Source organism: Odocoileus virginianus, chromosome 31 (genome assembly GCF_023699985.2).
Source record: "Odocoileus virginianus isolate 20LAN1187 ecotype Illinois chromosome 31, Ovbor_1.2, whole genome shotgun sequence".
Classification (NCBI taxonomy): domain Eukaryota; kingdom Metazoa; phylum Chordata; class Mammalia; order Artiodactyla; family Cervidae; genus Odocoileus; species Odocoileus virginianus.
Window position 1 is genome coordinate 40465200 of NC_069704.1, and position 19878 is coordinate 40485077.

The 19878-nt window shown below is 53.9% G+C and overlaps 1 protein-coding gene and 1 long non-coding RNA gene across 4 annotated transcripts in view; one reads left to right on the top strand and one right to left on the bottom strand.

The window, feature by feature from the left end:
- Nucleotides 1-1861, top strand: part of PEBP4 (phosphatidylethanolamine binding protein 4) — a 228507-nt gene extending 226646 nt beyond the window's left edge. For all 3 annotated transcript variants that reach the window (XM_020895248.2, XM_020895246.2, XM_020895247.2), the window contains exon 7: nt 1566-1861. In XM_020895248.2, the coding sequence (XP_020750907.2) occupies nt 1566-1720 (155 nt within the window). In that variant the 3' untranslated portion in view covers nt 1721-1861. The remainder of the gene's footprint in view (nt 1-1565) is intronic.
- Nucleotides 1862-2590: 729 nt separating this feature from the next.
- Nucleotides 2591-8546, bottom strand: LOC139032470 (uncharacterized). The gene is made up of 3 exons (XR_011485026.1): nt 8236-8546; nt 4799-5491; nt 2591-3353 (listed from the first exon to the last, which is right to left on the bottom strand). It is a non-coding gene; the product is annotated as an uncharacterized lncRNA (long non-coding RNA).
- Nucleotides 8547-19878: the final 11332 nt, after the last annotated feature.

Genomic DNA, 19878 nt, shown 5'->3' on the forward strand with positions numbered 1-19878 from the left:
AAATTGTCCTCTCCTTGAGAACATCTTTGAAATGCCAACAGCTGGTGGAGGGCAGGCGGCAGAGAGAGGGGACTTGCTTTCTTCATTGCTGAAAATGGAGGTGGATGCAGTCGAAGGGCCACAGGTGGGTGAAGGGGCGGCTCAGGGAGGATTGCTAGGCTGCCAGCCCCTCACCTCATCTTCCTGGTGTGTTAAAGGTCTCCATCGGTTCAGGCTGTATCAGCCACTGTCTAGACCCTGCTCCAGGCAGGGTCTACCCGCAATAATTCCTCTAGCCGGGAAAGGCTGCTAGATTGGGGGCGGTTGGGGGGGAGAAGGTGGGGTGGGGATAAATAAATATTAGGTAGGCCAGAAAAGTTCGTTCAGGTTTTCTGTATGAGCGTATGAAAAAAACAGAACGAACTTTTCGGGCAACCCAATAAATACATTAAATAGGTAAGTAAATGTGTGCTCAGTCACGTCCAACTCTCTGCGACTATATGGACTATAGCCCACCAGGCTCCTCTGTCCTTATAGGGTGCTCAATTCAGTTTGAGTTTCAGATAAACAAGGAATAATTTGTTAGTATAAGTCTGGGCCATGCAATATGTGGGACGCACTTGCACTAACAGAGGATTCGTTGTTCCTCTGAAATTCAAATAGAACTGGGCAACCTGTGTTTTATCTGGCAATCATCCACCAAGGGTGCCTGAGGCCCAGGGTTTGGGAAACAAGAGCGTGGGAATATGCCGCTGACCACTTCCCTAAGCCCCTCCCCTGTGCCCGGGGCCTGCCCTCCTTGCCCTGCTGCTAGGCCTGTTCACACTTGCTCTAAAAGATGCACCTCCTTCCCCCCACGGCCCTGTGTTCTCTCCCCCTGGGGAAGGCCCCCTCTGACCTGGGCACCCACTGGACTTCCCCAGGGTCCAGGCTGGAACGTCTCGTCCACTCTCCACTCCCCCTGAGGATCTAGGTCCTCAGAGCAAGGAGAAGTAGCCTGGCCACGTGCCCCGCCTTTTATCTGTGTCACCACCGGGGAAGGAGCCCTGTCGCACGAGGTCTCTTGGGACTGGGGAGGAGGTGGCCGGGCTGGCTTCTGGAGAAGAGATTGGAAGAAATGGCATAGACACTTCTGCCAATCCTAGCCTTTGCAATGGGGGTGACCAGGTATGAAGAAAAGCGGCCTTCAGACCACAGTCACAAGGTCAGGGGAACTTGCAGGAAAAGATGGGCGGGATGCAGAAGTGGGCAGCCCACCTGACCAGGTATTTCCTCTCTGCACACGAATGAGAAGGCAGAGTTGTGCCAAATAAAGGCCTGGAGAAAGAGATTAAAGGCCGTCCTTGACTCAGTCCAGACTCTTGGTCCCCACTGTCCTCTGAGAAGTATCCTTTCCAGATGCTACTAACTTCCAGGGCTTCCCCTGCAGCCAGGATCCAGCAGACACCTACTGCCCTCAGACCAAGGGCCAGGGTCACCACCTGTCATCTCTATTCCCCAGAGCCGGCCTCCCTCTCGGGCTCCTGCTAGTTCTCAAGTCCACAGTTCTGTCTCGTCACCTCCCTGTGGTCTGTTTGTCCTTCCAGGCTCTTGGAAAATGGACAAATTTCTGAGCCACTTCCACCTGAGCGAACCTGAAGCCAGCACCCAGTTCATGACCCAATATTACCTGGATGCACTAAGTCGCCAGAACCCGGGAGTAGTAAGCAATGAGACCACGGACAAACCTGAACCGAAATAACTGCCTGCCAGACCTCAAGCTCCACACTGTCGGTGTGTCCACAATGCGCGCCACCCATGGTCTGCGTATGGACTCCCCCTCTCTGGGTATGGAACCCCCTTTTCTCTTCCACATTAAAAAAAAAAATCATCTAGGGCTTAATGGTTGGATGTTTTGTTTCCAAACCTGTCCTCCTTCCAAAACCAAGAGGTGGAAATCCATCGATGTCCAGCACTGGGGCTGGGGGCACTCCTGTAAAATACAGGTGGTTGGTGGGGAGTGGGGTGGGATGGAGCGACAGGCAGGAGGTGGGAGTCTCTAGCCCTGAGGCGTCATTGAGGCACCATGTGACCTTGAGCAAGCCACTTGCCCTCCGTAAAATTTCGCTTCCTCAGTTATGAAACCGAAGGAGGAATAAGGGGCAAGGGCTGGTTGGTTTATCCCCACGGCCCCTCCCAGTTCTGAGCATTCATTTAACAGACACTGTCGGCACATTGTATGTGCCTGACCTCAGGCCAAAGTGCTGGGGATTCACATGTGACAAATGCAGGCCCAACATGAGGCTTGTTTCATGGAGCTTCCAGTTCAGGACGGGAGGGCAAACTTCATCAGATGACCACAGGCAAATTCCAGCAAATGTGGCAAGCGCTATGAGCGGGTAGAGGGGACCTGATTTGTGATGGGGAGTGGGGGGTGGTCAAGGCTTGGGAATGCCTCTGTTTCCTGAGGAAGTCATGTTTCAATTCATGGCTGAGAAGTGGGATAAGGGTTAACTCTGAGCAGAGACAGGGACAGAGAGGAGACATGACACCTGTCAGCTCCCATGGCTGATAGGGCAATGAAAAGCCAAAACCATGGCCCCCTGGACAGATGGACAAAGACCAGAACAGGTCAGGCCTTGCAGTCATGTTCACATTTTGGATTGTACCCTGGAAGTGATGGGCAATCGCGAAATGACAGATAGATTGGAGGGGAGAAAGCACATGATCTGATGTCTGCTTTTAGAAAGCTGTGAAGAAACTCGTTGGTCTGCACAGGAAGGATTTTCAGCCCCTGGATATCCTCTGAAAGTCTCTTGGCTTTCCCACCCCCAAAATCCCCTGGAGGCACCTCTGTGCCAAGGTCTCATTCACAGGCTAAACCCTGGTTCAACTCCCCCAACCCAACCTCCAACCCCCCACCCTCTCAACAAGACCCTCTGTTCAGTTTCCCTCCCAAGAGTTAATTACCCCCCCTCCTTGGCTAGAATACAGCAAGATGGGTGACTCATGCATGCAAAGTGCCTGCGATCCCCAGATGAAAGGGGTAGGCTGCAGCCGGGCCCAGGGTTATTACCTCCCTAAAGCCATGCCCTGCATTAGCTGGAAGGCAAGGGGCCCCGGCCAGCCCCTGGGCCCAGCACACTCTTGGCTAGTGGGAAGATTTCAGTGATTGCTGCTGTTGCTTGGTCTCTCAGTCATGTCCGGCTCTTTGTGGCCCCAGAGACTGCAGCACACCAGGCTTCCCTGTCCTTCAGTATGCAAACTCCCTCCTAGAGTTTGCTCAGACTCATGTCCATTGAGTTAGTGATGCCATCCAACCATCTCATCCTCTGTTGCCCCCTTCTCCTCCTTCTCTCAAGCTTTCCCAGCATCAGGGTCTTTTCCATGGGGATCTGAAAAACACCAGAAGGTGGGAGACTGTGTGATGGGAAGGGATTGGATGATGTTCCCCCCAACCCCTCCCTGCCCCCACATCTGTAGATTCAACTCCCCACCCAGGTGATCGACAGCAAGCTCCTATTCTATAGAACAGCCTTTTGACTGTTTGACACCATCCCAGGTAGTAGGAACTCCCCACTCCATTCTAAGCCACCAGGCAGGCATGTCAGCAGAGCTACATGAAGCAGCCAAAGGAAATATCCATTTGCAGTGTCACTGAAGGCAGCCCTTGAAGGGACTCTCTGGATGTACACGAACCTCCCTCTCTCTGGGCCCTTCTCCCCACAGCCCCCACCCTGAGGTCCAGAATGTAATTGGCAGCTCTGGTCGGTGTCCAGGGCCGGCATAAATAGCAGGTCAGCTTCCTAGAGCAGCCCCAAATTGAGACACATCCTCCCCTCTTCTGCTTTTAATTCCTTGTGGCTAGCATGTTTATTTTGGGTGAGGAAAAAAATCGGATGTTTATCCTTCGAGGAAATTATCGGCTTGCTTTCCTTCCTTCACCCCCCCCCCCCGCCCCACCTCTTTTCTCTTCCTCTGGTGTTCTGGGCTTTTAGTTCAGCTGCTGCAGAGACCCCCACCTTCCTGGCCCCAAAACTTGAAAAAAGAACAAAACTAGCCCAGGCACTAGGCTGAAGCCAGCCTTGCCAGACGTCCCTGAAAGCCACAGAGAAAGAGCTCCCAGGGGTCGGCAGGGAAAGTCTGGAGGCCAGGAGACCTTGGGGAAGCCCATCTGACTCAGCTCTCCACCTGCAGAAGGCTTTGGGCCTCTTGCCCCTTTTCTTTTCACTGCCGCCTCCAGGAAGAAACAAAATGAGTATGGAGATTGCTTCGAAACTGCCAGCAAAGCATTTTTTAAAAATGTAAGGGAGTACCGCATGCGTGTTCAATTGTATCCGACTCTTTGTGACCCTATGGACTATAGCCCACCAGGCTCCTCTGTCCATGGGATTTCCCAGGCAAGAATACTGGTGTGTGCCATTTCCTCCTCCAGGGGATCTTCCCGATTCAGGGATTGAACCTGTGGCTCCTGTACCTCCTGCATTCACAGGAGGATTCTTTTACCAATGAGCTACCTGGGAAGCCCCAAGGGGAGTATTGGTGACCCCTTTACAGCAGGAGAACTGATGTTATCACCATCATCATCAGATATCATTTGTTGAGTGCTGTCTGCATGCCAGGCACCATGCCAGATGCCTGACGTGCAACATCTCCTTTAATGCATTCATTCCTGCCTGGCTTCCCAGCCTACCAGGCCTTCATACATAGGTGTTGGCAATTGTCATCTTACAGATGAGGAAACTGACATTCCGGTAAGTTAAGGGACCTCCTCCCTGTTCTGTAACTAGTAATGGTAGAATCTGCTGTTAACTCAGGCCTTCCCACTCTCAGTACTCACAGGTAACGTCCATGCATGCTAAGTCACTTCAGTCGTGTCCGACTCTTTATGACCCTATGGACCGTCGCTCGCCAGGCTGCTCTGTCCGTGGGGATTCTCCAGGCAGGAATACTGAAGTGGGTTGCCATGCCCTCCTCGAGGGGATCGTTTCCACCCAGGGAGCGAATCCGTGTCTCTTATGTCTAATCTGCACGGAGGCGGGTTCTTTACCATCAGCACCACCCGGAAAGCCCACTCTCAGAGTGCTCTCCTTTTACCCTCCAGGCTACATAACATAAAGGCCAGATCTTCTATCTATCCCGAAGCTGGGTAGGCCAAGAAGGAAGGGTAGAAGTCCTAAAAGAACCTAAAGGAAGCCTTCCCTTCCCCTAGCCTCAAGTTATTCTAGACTAAGTATGATTTGTGGGGAGGGTCAGCTCCCTGACACTGACAGCAATGGCCTGGCCCAGCTCAAGGCCGTTTCCACCCCCCTCAACCTGCACAAGGCAAATACCCCAACAGTTCACTGCCCTCAGTCCTCTGCATCACCCCTCTGCTTCCTGGAATTTTGTTTGTGTAAGAATTGCTAAAAGAGAGATGGAAAAGGACATAGAGGAAGAATTCCTAATGAGAAGATGATAATGATAATGTTGATGGTGAAGATGGCGGTGATAGGGGTTGATGGTGATGCATTCAGATGTTAGTGCCAAGTACCTGTGGGATAAGAAGAAAGCCAGCTAGATGCATGAGGTGGTGTCATTTAAAAAGCACAAGTTTTCTTAGCACATCTAAGTTCGCAGAGTCTCTACCACTTGATAGCTCTTTGATCTCAGGGAACTTACTCAACTGTTCCAGACCTGTGTTTCAACTGCAAAAGGAAAACAGTATAGTGAGAAAAAATGGAACTCCACGTGCCTTCCTTAAAGACCTGTTGCAATGGTTAGATGATTCGGCACGGAAGGCGCCCGGCACAGCACCTGATGCGCAGGCTGCTCAGTAAACGCGTGCTCCCCTCTCCTTCTCTGCCTGCATCTCACCTGCTCTGCTCCCCAGCTCACTGGAGCAGGCATTCAGGCTAAGGGTAATGGGAGGGCTCACCCTCTCCAGATGAGTCTTGCCCAAGAGACCCATCAGAGTGTCGGCAGCCCCAGGGAGAGGGCCAACTGCCAAGGGAATCTTAAGCCCAGCCCAGCATCCCCCTCCCAAGCTTAGCAAAACACTGGGAGGCTTGGATCAGGAAAGACAACCCAGTTCCTTAGCAACTAACAAGCATTTCCCTGTAAAGACAAAGACCCTTCACTCAGAATGCTCCCTCCCCCCACCTCTCCAGGTATCTGATCTGTTTGCAGGAGTGGGGCTAGAAGCCCATCCACCCCCACCCCAGGTCTAGAGGCCTTTAGCCCCACCCTCCCAGCTGTCCTAATATTACCTGCAATTATCCCACTGCATCTTTCATCCTGGCACTAATTAACTTTCCCATTTTCCCCAGGAGCTGCTGGGAGACACATGACATGCGCATACACACACACACACACACACACACACACACTTGCATGCACACACATACACAAATACCTATAGTTCCCCTGCAGAGACCCTCACTCCATCTTAGAGATCTGGAAGCTAAGGTTCAAGAAAGGAGAAAATTCCCTGAGGTTCTCATCTGCCCCCTGGGTACTTGGAAGGAGAAACAGAAGCTGAAGCGTCTGGCTCAGGAAGAGGGGAGGACAGAGTCCCCGACAATCCCGGGGGATGAAGGACCAGGAAGGAGAAAAATCCTTGGAGAGGAGAGATGGAAGCTATGCCAAGACTGAGGACTTAGCTCTGAGTACCACCTTAGTGCCACCAAATGCAAGCCATCCCACTTAACACAGAGAGGGCATTTCAAAGAATAAAAAGGAACTATTTCAGTCAAATAGGGGGGGAAGACAGAGTCAAAAAGAGATGGGAATAGGAAAGAAAGGCATCGCCATCTGGTCTGATGAACCAGACCAGGTTCATCTGAAAGAATCACTGATCAGAACTCAAGACCTGATTTTACCACCAGGGCTACCCTTCACTGCTGTGTGTCCCTGGGCATGTCAGCTGCCCTCTCTGGGCCTCAGCTTCCTCATCCATAAAATAGTTTGGTATGAGTGTTCTCTGAGACCCCCCTCCAGCTGAATGTTCCTCAACTCTGTGGTTATTTGGGTGCATGGTAGAGAAAGCCACTACCACTATCCCTTTGGCAGGGTGGAGCAGGGGTGTCAGAGGAAGCCACTAAAACAGGAGCGAATGAGTATTCTTAGGATTAAGAATGAAAAAGAGCCCAATGCATTTGGCAGCAGGAGCCAGAAGACCCTATCAGGAGGTCAAGGAGAAGTCTGCAAATGTGGGGAGCTGCAGACCCTAGGATTTCAGGAGAACCCGCTCCCAGGCTCAGTGGCCAGCAGTAGAGCTTCCCCTCCCCAGATCCTGGCCTGGGGAAACCCTTCAGGCCCTAGAGGAGTGAAGAGGGAAAGACACAGGGGTCCTGGGTCTGCACCCGGGCACAGAAGGTAGAAATATGACTCGGGGGAACTGCCTGGTGGTCCAGTGGTTAGGACTCGGCACTCTCACTGCCAGGGCCCAGGTTCACTCCTGCATCGGGGACTGAACAAGATTCCACGAGCTGCGTGGCATGGCCAAATAAAAAAAAAAGAAAGAAATATGACTTGGGATCCTCCTGACCTGCCCTGAATGAGGGCAGGACACAGAAGTTGCCCCCTTTATTCCTTGGGAGCTGGAGTCCACCCCACTGCTATCTCGCAACCCGGCAGGAAGCTGAGAGCTCAAAGGAAAGAGGCTGAGCCTGTCAGAAAGGCGGGCACAGCAGGGCCCTGGGTCCAACTTTCACTTCCAGTCTCATGAAAAAAGCAGACAGTGAGCTGAGGGGGCTTCCTTTAGGGCCTGGGCATAAGGACAAGCCCGGGCAGTGCCCAAAAGGAGTCCAAACACCCTCCGCCCACACCCCCACTCATTCACACAAACTCAGACCTCCCGCACTCACTCCCATACTCACACCGACACACTCATTCATTCACACACAGAAACAGCTGGACGTGGATACTCAAGTCACCATAAGGCAATAGATTGTCTCCACTCGCTGTGACTGTGAAGCCAGAGCCCCGACACTCCTTCCCCAGTATGGATGGAGGCTTGGCCAAGTGCTAAGAATTGAAGGGATTACTAAAGAAGCCTGGAAGTTCTCTGTCCATCCCCCACCTCCTCAGAGCGGAAGCCGCATTTGCTCATGAGGATGCTGGTCACCCCTATCCAGAGTTCGTCTGTCTTCCTCCCCGCAACACCCTGAGAACCAGGCCCTACCGTCCACACGTCTATGAACGTGTGTGCACACACTCACACACACCTCTACTCTACGCATCCTGCACACACACTGTAAATACACCAGCCCACACAAAATCACATGGTGTACGCACCCGCTAGACACTCCAGGGTTTTGCCTCTGCCAAGCTCTTTCTAGACATCCATGCTAGCTGCATGCGCGTGCACTGTTCGGCTCAGGAAGCGGCGAGCATAGGATTTGCATATACACGCCGTCTCCATGTGTACATGCCCGCTTCATTCACAACCCACCACCCACTGGCCCACCAGTGGCAGGGACACACCATCCTTTGAACTAAGCTGAGATCAGACCAAGGCCTGACCCCAGCTCTCACTTTTCAGACTCCTGATACAGCGAGCGGATCTGTGGCAGCAGCTGTGGAGGTTGTGTGTGTGTGTGTGTGCGCGCACGCAGTTTCGGGAGGGGGGGGTGTGGGGAGAGGGGTGAAAAGAAGGTTCTGGCTGAAGAAGGGAACCAGGCCTTCCCCCTAAGGCCACAAGGAAGGCACTCAGACACACGCCCTCCTCCCAGCAGCCCTACCCCCTCCCTGCGCCCTCGCCTGCTGCCAGGCCAGGGAAAGGAGAAGCTAAAAGTGGCCAGTCTAAATTGGTCTTCAGTGGAGAAAGGGAAACGCGTCAGTTCCCTGGGGAAGTGGCCGAGCCCAGGGTGGCCACAGGCCCCTGGGCTTCTACTCCGATGGAAAAAAAAAACTTGCTCAAATAGATCTGACGCTTTGTTTTCGAACCCAAAATACCCTGTGGCGGCTGCCGGAAGTGTGACCGCGGGAGGGAAGTGGGGCAAGAGGGGAGGTTAGTTTGAGTTTCCATTGCAGCAACTCTTTCTTTCATTTGGGGTCTAGATGAAGCTCTCCTGCCCATCCACGAGAGGGTTGGTGCGAGAGGCAGTGCGGGCTCTGAGATTCAGGCCTGGGATACTCACAGCCACAATCACCCTTGGCCCACTGCCATCCTTTCCCCAGAGGCCGCTAAAGAAGACCGCATCAGAATTTTCTCTCAGGCCACCTGGTGGCAGGCGGGAAAGCTGACCAGGGAAGAAGGGCTGTGATGGGGGCAAGGGGCCCAATCACAGGTGACTCTGCCTTCAGAGACGTGACTTTCCTTAGTGAACTTGGATGTAATCTCTTTTAAAAACAAAGATCTTATTTACACAGAAATTTTCAAAGAGCATCTAATGAATCAGCTGGACTAACAGCACAGACCTCAAATATTCTGAGTCAGTACTTTAGTCTGTGGCACTAATACTAGCTCTGAATGGAAGTGTTGGGGAAGAACGATTGACTATCTATAACAGGATCCCAATGCGCACATCCCATCACTCTGCTATCCTCACTTCCTGCTATCCTCACTCTGCTATCCTCACTTCTTTTTCCTCACATCACTTACCACCACCTGGTATGCATTTTCTTATAGCCCATTCTCACCCTGAATCCTCATTAGGCCTCGAGTCTTCACACAAGCTCTTTTCATCACAGCTCGGTCTCCAATGCCAGACACACAGTAGGTGCACAAGAGATAACTGTTAAATGTTGAAGATAATCAGGTGGAGGGGCAGTCAGCAAACAGTTCTCTTGCCTCATGAGAACCTGTTAATTCACAAATGCTGAGGCCTGTGGGACTTGCCTGGTGATCCAGTGGTTAGCACTCCGAACTTCCACTGTAGGGGGTGCAGGTTCAATCCCTCCTCAGGGAACTAAGATCTCACATGCCACGTGCTGAGGTCAAAAAAAGAAGAAAATACTGAGGCCTGCTGTTACACCAGACTGTAGCACTACGTGGGGATGGGGTTGGTTGAGAGGGGACTGTATCATGGGAACATGTAAAGTCAGAAGTGGCTCCTGCCTTTCTGGAACTTGGGGCAGGAGGGTGAGAGGCAGACATCCATCAGAGAATGGCACAGACTCATGTGAAAAGGTGGGTAAGACCAGGGCAACCCAGGAGTGCTGTCTGGTGCAGTGAGCACTTAGCACTGGACTTGTAACCTCTGGACATAGTAACCAACACATGGACCGAGGGTATCAAAGGAACGACTTTTCTGGGTGAGCGGTGACTGAACTGAAGGAAGAATGTCCTCCAAGACACCGTGGTCCAGAGAAAACGTCACTCTAGATGCGGGATGGCATTGGGGCCCCCGCAAGTGGTTCCGACTGATGGCAGGGTTCGGCGGGTCGGCGCTGCACACCTCCTGGGCTGCAGTTAGAGGCCGCCGCGCGCCCTCGGTCCCTGGGTGATGTTTACCGGCTTTTAATGACGGCAGGGTAATAATCACCCTAATGAAAAACTCCCTCCGGGCGCGGGCCAGCCAGACTGCGATGAGGAAACCGGGAGGCATTTCGGAGCCGCCGGTGACTCAGGCTGAGTGTGCCGCGCGCGGCCCGAGGGACTCTCGGGTCGCCTCTCCTGCTCCGCGCGCCCCTCCAGCGCCGCCCCCGGAGCCCGGGAGCTGAGGCCCCCGGCGGGCTTTACTCCGCCAAGCCACCGGCAAAGGCAGTCGCCCACTGCCACCCTCGGCCAGGCCCTCTGCTGGGACTTCCTTCTCTGCCCCCGCGCGGGTCTCCAGCGCCCCCTCCTCATCATTTTTGACCTCGACTCCCCCGGCTGCCTGGCTTTGGAAGGGGGTAGCACTCTGCGGTGCTCAGGACACCCCTGCCGACTCCGCCGGGCTCTGCCGACCTTGGCATCGACTCTCCTAACGGCACTGTCTCTGTCAGTGCCTCAGTTTCCCCGACTGAGCAGCAACAACAGCTCAAGTTTCTCCACACCACCCCCCACCCTGCCCCCGGGTGGCGGGAGTATTAATTACAGTTCGTTCCTGGCTTTGAAGATGAAAAATGCCAAGGATCATTACCACTCAATTAACGGGGCTATTACCACTTGAGTTTATGTCTGATGAATCCTACCCCGCCCCCAACCTGGGATCCACGTTGCCTTGGGACTCCTCAAGCACCTCCTTTCTCCTGGAGTCCACACCTGGGCTTAGCCCTTTTCCTGTTCCTGCTAGTAGCACCCCACACGGGACATGGTAGAGGGTCTGGCACCTTCATTCTCCCACAGATGTTACAGATACAGATGGAGCACCCACATTATGGAGAACCTCCATAAGCCAGGCTCTAGCTGGGGGTACAGGAGTGCAGGTCCAGACTCCAGCCTTGGCCTTCCTGGAGCCTGTGTTCTAGTAGATGCTCCAGTGTCTGCTGGCATCTCCAGATCCTGCCTCGGGGCAGTCTTCCTTCCCTTCCTCTAGGATTCCTCACTCATCCACAGACTGACAGAGAAGTTCTGAAAGAACAGTGCTAATGGGCTCTAGCAAGTTTCAGAAATTTAAAAAAAAAAAAAAAAACTTGAAAATAAGGGGTGAATCACAACTTCTTACACAGAATGGGCTTCCCTGGGTCTCAGATGGTAAAGAATTTGCCTGTAATGCAGGAGACCTGGGTTTGATCCCTGGGTCAGGAAGATCCCCTAGAAAAAGGGAATGGTTATCCACTCCAGTATTCTTGCCTGGAAAATTCCAAGGAGAAAGGAGCCCGGTGGGCTACACAGTCCATGGGGTCGCAGAGTCAGACACGACTGAGTGACTAACACTTTCACTTTACACAGAATACCCCTGCCTTTCCCTCTCCTCCTCACTTAGAGGTCTTAGCCAACCCAGTCCTCAAGGTCTCGATCAACACCCCCATCAGGCTTTCCCCTGTCTCTGAGCTCGTCCCCCTGCAAGTCCTTCCCTGCCTGAACTCCTTGCCGGCACTTCCTCTGAGAACCGATCGTGCCTTGTGTGTGCTCGCTCTGCCTCAGTCTCATCCCTCACTTCCCTTTGAACTGCCTGCTCCCTGACACATGGCAAATCCCAGTGTCAAGTCTGAGTCCCTCTGCAGGAGGTGATCCCCGAAGGTCTGTCTCACCGAAACGAGAGAATTTAGTCCCAGACACGGGCGCCTCTCCCTTCACTCCAGTGAGAAATAAACTTTGGTAGACAAGGGGTCCCCCACCCTGTATAGTGTGTGGGGAGAGTGAGTGCTAGGAGTGGTAGAAATGTAAGAACAAGGTAGGAAGCACACTGTGGATCCTGAGTCCCTCAAATCGGCCTGCTTCAGAATCACCCATGTGGACACTTGAGTTGGGTCAACAACTTCCTATGGAGCAACTGCTGGGAACAGCCAGGGGAGTGTTAGGAAGGCAGAGGAATCAGACTCAGTCCCTGCCCCCAGGGAACTCAGATACCATCTCTAGTCATCCAATAACTTTCTTAGCGATCTGGGGCCAGATAACTCTAAAAGGACAAAATAATTCTGCAGAGAGAAAGAGATATCTATCATGCCCCTTCTCCTTTGCCCATCTGCCCTGTACCCCAGCAGAAAAAGCTCATGCCATCAGTTAGGCTGATGGGCAGACTTCCTGTGGGTACCAGATGGCTAGTACTGTCAGCCCTCAGAGTGATGGGATGGGCCAGGGGCAGTATCAGTTCTTTACACCAGTAGTTTTAAAGAATTTCATTTTCTAGGAGAGCTACAGCATAACAAAAGTCAGGAAGCCCTGCCTGGGTCTTCTGGTGAAAGAAGATGCTAACATAACTGAGGACCTCAAATTCTGGGCCCAAAAGAGTCATCAACTGCTTTTTACCACATCCCAGGGTAATCTCTTTTGTTTTGACAATATAAAACAACAAAGAAGAAGCCAAAAGTCGGTCCCCAACTCATCGCCTGGGTGGATGAGGCCAAGGGCCTACTTGTTTAAGGCTGAGGAGGGTCCTGAGACTGGGAGCTGAACTACAACAGCAAGATCGAGAGACCACAGCTCTCCAATTCCCCAGCAATTTTCTTTCCAGGGCAGAGAGGAAAGGAACCTGCCAGCCTTCTAGATGCTTGACCTGTCGCACGCTTGAAGCCTGCGGCCAGCAGAAGGCCAGCAGTGCCGCAGCAGTGGTAGGGGCCGGCTCCCATCTCTGCTCTCACCTCTCTCTCCCTCCTTATCTGTCTCACTCCCTGTTCGCTCCCTCTGCTGCCTCCCCCACCCCACCCCCACACTCGTGCCTTTTCTGGTTCACTTCAGATGACAGAGTTCCTCTTTCCTAAAAGCCTCATCCCCCGAGAGTCTTCACTGCAGAGACATCATCCTTCCCAGCTGAGCAGGGGGCTGCCCCACTGTGGCCCCCAGGGGCAATGGCAGCCCCCCTCCACCCAAGCACATGACTCCACTTACCCTCCATGCACCCCTGAGCTCTGACAGCCAAGTTCCCATTACAAGCCCTTACGCCCTGACCCATCCCCCTTCCTCCCTGAGGGTCCTGGAAGCCCAAACTTGGCTGGGAACACGCGTCTCTTCCTAGCACTTTGTGCAATAGAATCCAAAACTCAGGGATCAACATTGCTGGGAGGAACTTATTATTTTTAATGCCACAGAATGTATCCTTTATTTTTTAATTTAAACTTTTTGTTTTCTGTTGGGGTATAGCCAATTAACAATATTGTGATAGTCTCAGGTGAGCAGTGAAGGGTCTCAGCCGTACACATACATGGATCCATTCTCCCTCAAATTCCTCTCCCAGCCGTTTCCATAACAGAATCAAAAAAAAAAAAAAAAAATAGAATCCAGAACTCCTGAATCAACGCTACTAGGAGGAACTTAGAGGTAGGTTAGCCAGTCCAATCCCCGCCAAAAGCCCAGAAGTCAGAGGGCAGCCCAAGGTCACACAAATAATTGATGGTGGAAGCCAGAAGTCCTGATTCCCAGGCCAGGGCCTGTTCTTTCCATGTCCCCATACAGTACACTTTTTCCAAGTCTTGCCTTCTATCTAAGACCCGCCTTCTCTCCCTTCCCTAGCCCAGCCCTGCCCAAAATCTCAACCTCTGGACCCCCATAGCAATTACAGCCTGGGACTTATGTCTGAGGAGGGATCTCCAGGAAGGCTTTGTATCCCACCTCACCCCCAGCAGATGTTACTTTGTAACAACACTGTCTCCCTTCAGTCACCAGCTTCTCCCCACCATTGCTTGAAGAGTAAGCAAAAACACCCTTATTCAACCCGATTATAATGAGTTTGTTCAAATGTTGGCACAGCAGATGTTTCAAAAGGAAGTGTGCAATTGGCTTGGTGAGGAGCCTGTGACCTCTGCGACAGCCTAGGGCAGTGGGACCTGAGCTCCAAGGCGACAGATGTTCTTCTGCCGACTGGGAACCCTGGCAGAAACCTCCCTGACCTGCCTGTGGGCTGGAGCCCCTCCTCTTCCCTGGGGGGGGAGGGGGAGGGCCTCCTCCCCCATCTGCCAGCTGGGTCCTGAGGATGCTGGGAGGCAGATCCTGGTAGGCCTTCTTCTATTCGTTGCCTTCTCCATAGGTTTTACACCTCTCCTTCCTCTTACCTGGGCTGCCCCAGCAGCTCAGTGGTAAAGAATCTACCCACAATGCAGGAGCTGCAGGAGACACAGGTTGGATCCCTGGGTCAGGAAGATCCCCTGAAGGAGGGTGTGGTAACCCACTCCAGTATTCCTGCTGGGAAAAATCCCTGGGCAGAGGAGCTTGTGCCCTACTGTCCATAGGGTCGCAAAGAGTAGGACATGACTGAGCATGCTCTCACTTCCTCTTACCACACCTGCCGCTTCCTTTCTTTCTCCTAACAGCCAGAAAGGCTGGAATTAAGAGCAGTATCTTTGGAGTCACAAGACCCTGCGTTCAAATCTCAGCTTGGCCATTTCCTAGCCAAGTACCCTCCAACTAACTTCCAACGCCCTAGATCTTTCATGAAATAAAAAAAGAAAAAAAAAAAACTATTGAGGGGCAGCCTTAAAGCTTCCTCACAGAATTTTTGTGAAGAATGAAGCTGGTGTATCTCCATGGGCCACCATCTTTTGTGGGTACAGAAGGTCAGAGCCAGACGCCTCCAGCAATCCCCACACAACACTCTTAACCAGGACCACCACCCCCCAAATCGTCATTACTGTCAAGTTCCTTCCATGGGCTTCTAGACCAAACCCATCTCACCTCAGAGCTGGCTGTGTGTGTTAGTCACTCAGTCGTGGCCGACTCTTTGTGACCCTATGGGCTGCAGACCACCAGGCTTCTCTATCCACGGGATTTTCCAGACAAGAAGACTGGAGTGGGTTGCCATTCCCTCCTCCAGAACTCCCTGACCCAGGGATAGAACCCAGGTCTCCTGCATGACCTCTAAAATGCCAAGGAGGGTTGTCCAGGTTGATTCCACAGATGAACAATCCATCTCTTGTGGGGTACCCCAAAACTGAAGGCAATCGAAAGTCATTGAGGGAGTTATAATTCAGGAGCAATCTCACCAGGATAGGCTCTCTACATGGGTGCCTGGTGTGACTTGAGGAATGCCAGATGTTCTCTGCACCCCAAGCTTCCAAATCCTTGTCACTGGGTCTGACATCCCAGAGTCAGACCTCAGCCCATCAGCATATCTGAGTTCCTACCATTTTCCAGGCACCATGCTTAACAATGGGCTAACTTCCTTTGGGTTACACACTACCCTCTTCTAAGCATTTTCTGATAAAAAGGCAAATCTTGTCTGAGATGGTAAGGCATTAACTCACCAGCACCCCAGTTTGAAATAATTGGGGGCTTCTTTATTTTTTTAACTTTTTATTTTATATTGGAATAGAGCCGATTGATTAATTTGTGATATTAACAGTTTCAGGTAGACAGCAAAGGGAATCAGTCATACACATACATGTATCCATTCTCCCCCAAATAAGGGCTACTTTCTTATAAGACAGCAGAGAAGTACTGGATATCTTTAGCAAAAAGGAGCTCAAGTTCAAAGGGCAGAGGTGCTAAGGAGCAAGACAGAGTTCCACCCTGGCCTTTTTCTGTGATGGATTTATAGGGCCAAGTCCCCTCCTTCCTCCACTCTTTCACCAAGACAAACACACTCATTGCCCCCACAAGCAGCAGCAGTCCCAGAGGTAAGCATCGGGGAATGGGCGGCCTTGGCCCTTCTGCAGAGCCGAGGGCCTGCCTTTCACCATCTTCGGGGTGAAGACGCCCTGAACCAGTGCCTGCTCGCTCCCCAACAAGTCCAGGGCTCCCAGTTCAGGTAATAAGGCTGTTGGCAATCTCAGCGGAACCTGCCAATAAAACTGAGACGATCACCCTCAGCCCCTGTTCAGGGGGCAGAGAGGCGAGAAAGAGGGAGGGAAGGGAAATTGTTTTTCTATGCTGAATTCAAGACGGAGCAAGCAGAAGGGAGAATGCTGTTAGTCTCTAAGAGGCCGCTCCATACCTCCCACCCCAACTCCAATAGGCAAGGTTGCCCCCACCCACCATAGATCCCTGGCCTCTGTTTGCCACCTTCATCCAGATTGACAGGGGACACTTGTGTGGGCCGTAATCAGACCAGCAGCCAGGCAGTAAGGACCTATACTTGTGGAGGCAGGCTTTCCCCAACATGGATCCGTCCAGGACCCCCCACCCCACCCTGAAGCCACAGCCATCCTCCATAACATGTCTAGAAGGATGCTCCAGAGTGTTAAAGAGTAACTGAATGAATGCTTGGCATCCTACTTTATATCATCACCAGCTACCAAGGGCTCCATCCTTGTCTGGGTTCTCACATAGTGGGGACCTTTCCTTAACCATCACTGTGATGATGTAAAGCTCACAAATAAAACCTTCCTGTGTATGATCACACTGATACGTGTGACGAAGGGTATGGAACTTCCTACCTGGCCCTTTTTACTCCCTATGTCAACTACACTCACCTCTGAGATACACAAGGGAGACAGGCTTTTCTGTCATATGGTAGGGTGGGGGAAAATGGAGTTTACCAATAATAATTGCCATTTATTGAGTGCTGCGAGGGATCCAGCACAAGTATTCTAGGACGCTATCTAATTTAGTTCTTCCTAGGGGATTGTTGTTGTTGTTGTTCAGTTGCTAAGTCCTGACTCTTTTGCGACCCCATGGACTGTAGCCCACCAGGCTCCTCCATCCATGGAATTTCCCGGGCAGGAATACTGGAGTGGGTTGCCATTTCCTTCTCAAAGGGATCTTCCCAAGCCAGGGAACAGAACCCGCATCTCCTCCATGGACAGGTGGACTCTTTACCATGAGCCACTAGGGGACCCCCTCTTAAGGGGTAGGTACTATTATTATCCCAATTTACAGACAAGAAAACTGAGACCCAGAAAGAGATTCAGAAATTTGCCCAAGATCACACTAAAGTTTTAATGAATACTTATTTAATTGAATTGAAGGCTCCCATTCTAGGTCAGGGACAAGTAGGAAGAAGGGGACAGGCATTTTGCCCCCCCCTAAAAAAAGACTCCTACCCATTCTCACCAACAAGCAAGCAGGTCTGGAGCAGGCCTGCAAACTCTACTTGTTCTCCTTGAATGCAACAGGTCCAGTGGGCCTAAAAGTGTCTGCGGCCCACCTATGAAATGGCTACACGCCTCTATGATCTTTGGGGCCCCGGAAGCTTTCAAGAATCCCAGATTCTCCCACTGGCCTCTGCCTTTCCTAATGTGGGTGCCCGGGGTTTCCAGCTCCTCAATCTCCTTCCTCTCCCGAGTCTCAACGATGGTGGGGGTGCATCACAGTAGGGTCCTCCCGAGTTGAGCTGGGCGGCCGGGAGCGCTCGCACTTCCTCCCCGCCACCCCCGCGGGCTGAGCTGTGCCTCGCGCGGGGAAACATGGGCACTGCAGGCACCGCTGGTGTCTGCGGCTCGCCTGAAGGCCGCGAACCTCGCGGCGTCTCTTGGCCCCGACAGGAATCCACAGAACCCCTCTCCACCTCCGGGTGCACGCGCAGCAGAAAGCGCCGCGGAGAGGCCACGGCCGGAACTGGAACGGCCGATGCTCGCCGGGGGTCGCTGCTCCCCGCCTCTCCCGGTCTCTCTCCAGCTGCCAGGCTCCGCGGCCAGAGGCCGGAGCCGCTGGCTAATTTTTCACGCCCCCCAGACCGCCTCCCTAGGTGACGCTACAGCCTGTGTGGTTCCTTTAAAGGCTGCGGGTTCCGTTCTTCTTTCCTTTTCCACTGGATGCCAAAATATGCAAATCTGGGGACCGGAATCAGCAGCCAAATCGAGAAGGAGAAGGGGCGCGGCCGGCGCGTCACCGGATCCGCTCCTTGTATGGCTCTTCCCGGCTTGGCCCGCCGCCCCGCGACCCTCCCGGCAGCCGCCAAGGCCCCTCCCGCGCCCAGCCCGGCTCACACTGCCGCCCACGCCCCCGGGCCGGCCAATCGCCCCCCCCCCCCCCGCCCCGCTCCCGCCCCACCGCCTTGGGAGGGAGCCGGGGGCGGGAGGCGCTGCATGCCCTGATTCCGGCCGGAGCCGGGGACCGCTGCAGAGCGCTCTCTCCCCGCGCCGCGCGGGCGGAGGAGAACCTGGGGGCGAAGAACCTCCCCAGTATAGGTGCGGGGAGCCTGGCGGGAGCAGCAGCAAGGGCGGGGGAGAGGGGGCCCGCGGGCGGCGGGAATCCCTCCTTTCCTAAGCACCAGAGGAGATCCGGGGGAGGCCGGGCCCTCCCACCCCTAGCTCTCCATCGAGTGAAGTGGAGGGGAGGAGAGCGAGGTTGTCATCCACCCCCACGACGAGCAGCAGCTTGGGAGTTCCTCCCACACGTCCCCGGCCCGCGTGGCCCTCCTACGGAGTGAGGCCCGGGGATCCTCTCCTCCTCCTTGTCAACACTCCCACTCCTCCTGAGAAACGCACGTTCCCCCAACCCCAGCTCCAGGGCCAGGGACCGCGGGATCCACCGCGCCCACACGGCCACCGAGGAGGGAATCCTCCTACGCCGAGCCGGTGTGATCTGGGGTCGTTCCCCCACGCTCCTCTCCTCTCCTCCCCCTCTCCCGCGGCCCGGCCGCGCGCGCTCCGGGAACAGGCCTCGGGGAACGTAACAGCCGCCCCCGGGATCTCTGCCTCCCCTGGGAGTTGACAGCGCTCGGGGTCGGCTAACAGGCGGCCCTTGACTGCAAGGCACCCGGCACTCAGCCACGGGGACAGCCCCGTGGAAGGCGAGGGGGAGGGCAGAGACCAGGGGAGGTCGCCGCGGTGGCTCCGAGACTGTGGGTTCGGCAGACTCCTGCGGCAACTCGGTGGCGCGCCCTTCGCAGGAAGCACTACACAGCGACTGCGTCTGGGCCTGCTGGGCCCTCCTGCCATCCCGTGGTCAAAGGGGTGCTTTGGAAGCATTAGGGGATTCTTGGAGGGTTTGGTGCACATGTTTCCTGTCCCCTCGACTTCACTCTTTCACCACCAAAAGTGCACACCCTCGACCTCCCGAGGTGCGGGGTTCTCGCCTCCAACGCAGCCGCTCTGCAACTACCAATCTCCCCAACACTACACTCAGCCTGGTGTCAACTCAGGGTCAGGGGCCCAGGGAGCAGCAGGAATGTGGGCGGCAAACCCGAGGGAGGGCGGCACAAAAGTTCCCGAGGTGCTGGACTGGAGACCCCTCATCCGCTGGAATCCTCCTCAGAGGGACTTTGTCCCAGTCCCTGGCGAGAGGAGTCCAGGACCGGAGAGGAGCCGCGCGGGGGCAGGGTCGGAGCGCACACCTTCCGGGTTCCCCAGAAGTTCCCAGGCTGCAAAGGGACCCCCACCGTGTGTTTTCAATCCTTTTTCTTCCTGTTGGGGGGGGAGTGTCGGAGGCCACTTGCAAACCACCCCACCTCACTGTCCCCCGCCCCGCCCTGCGAGCCTATAAGCGCGCTCTCTCCGAGTGCCGACACCAAATAAACACACAGGAGGCTATTGCTC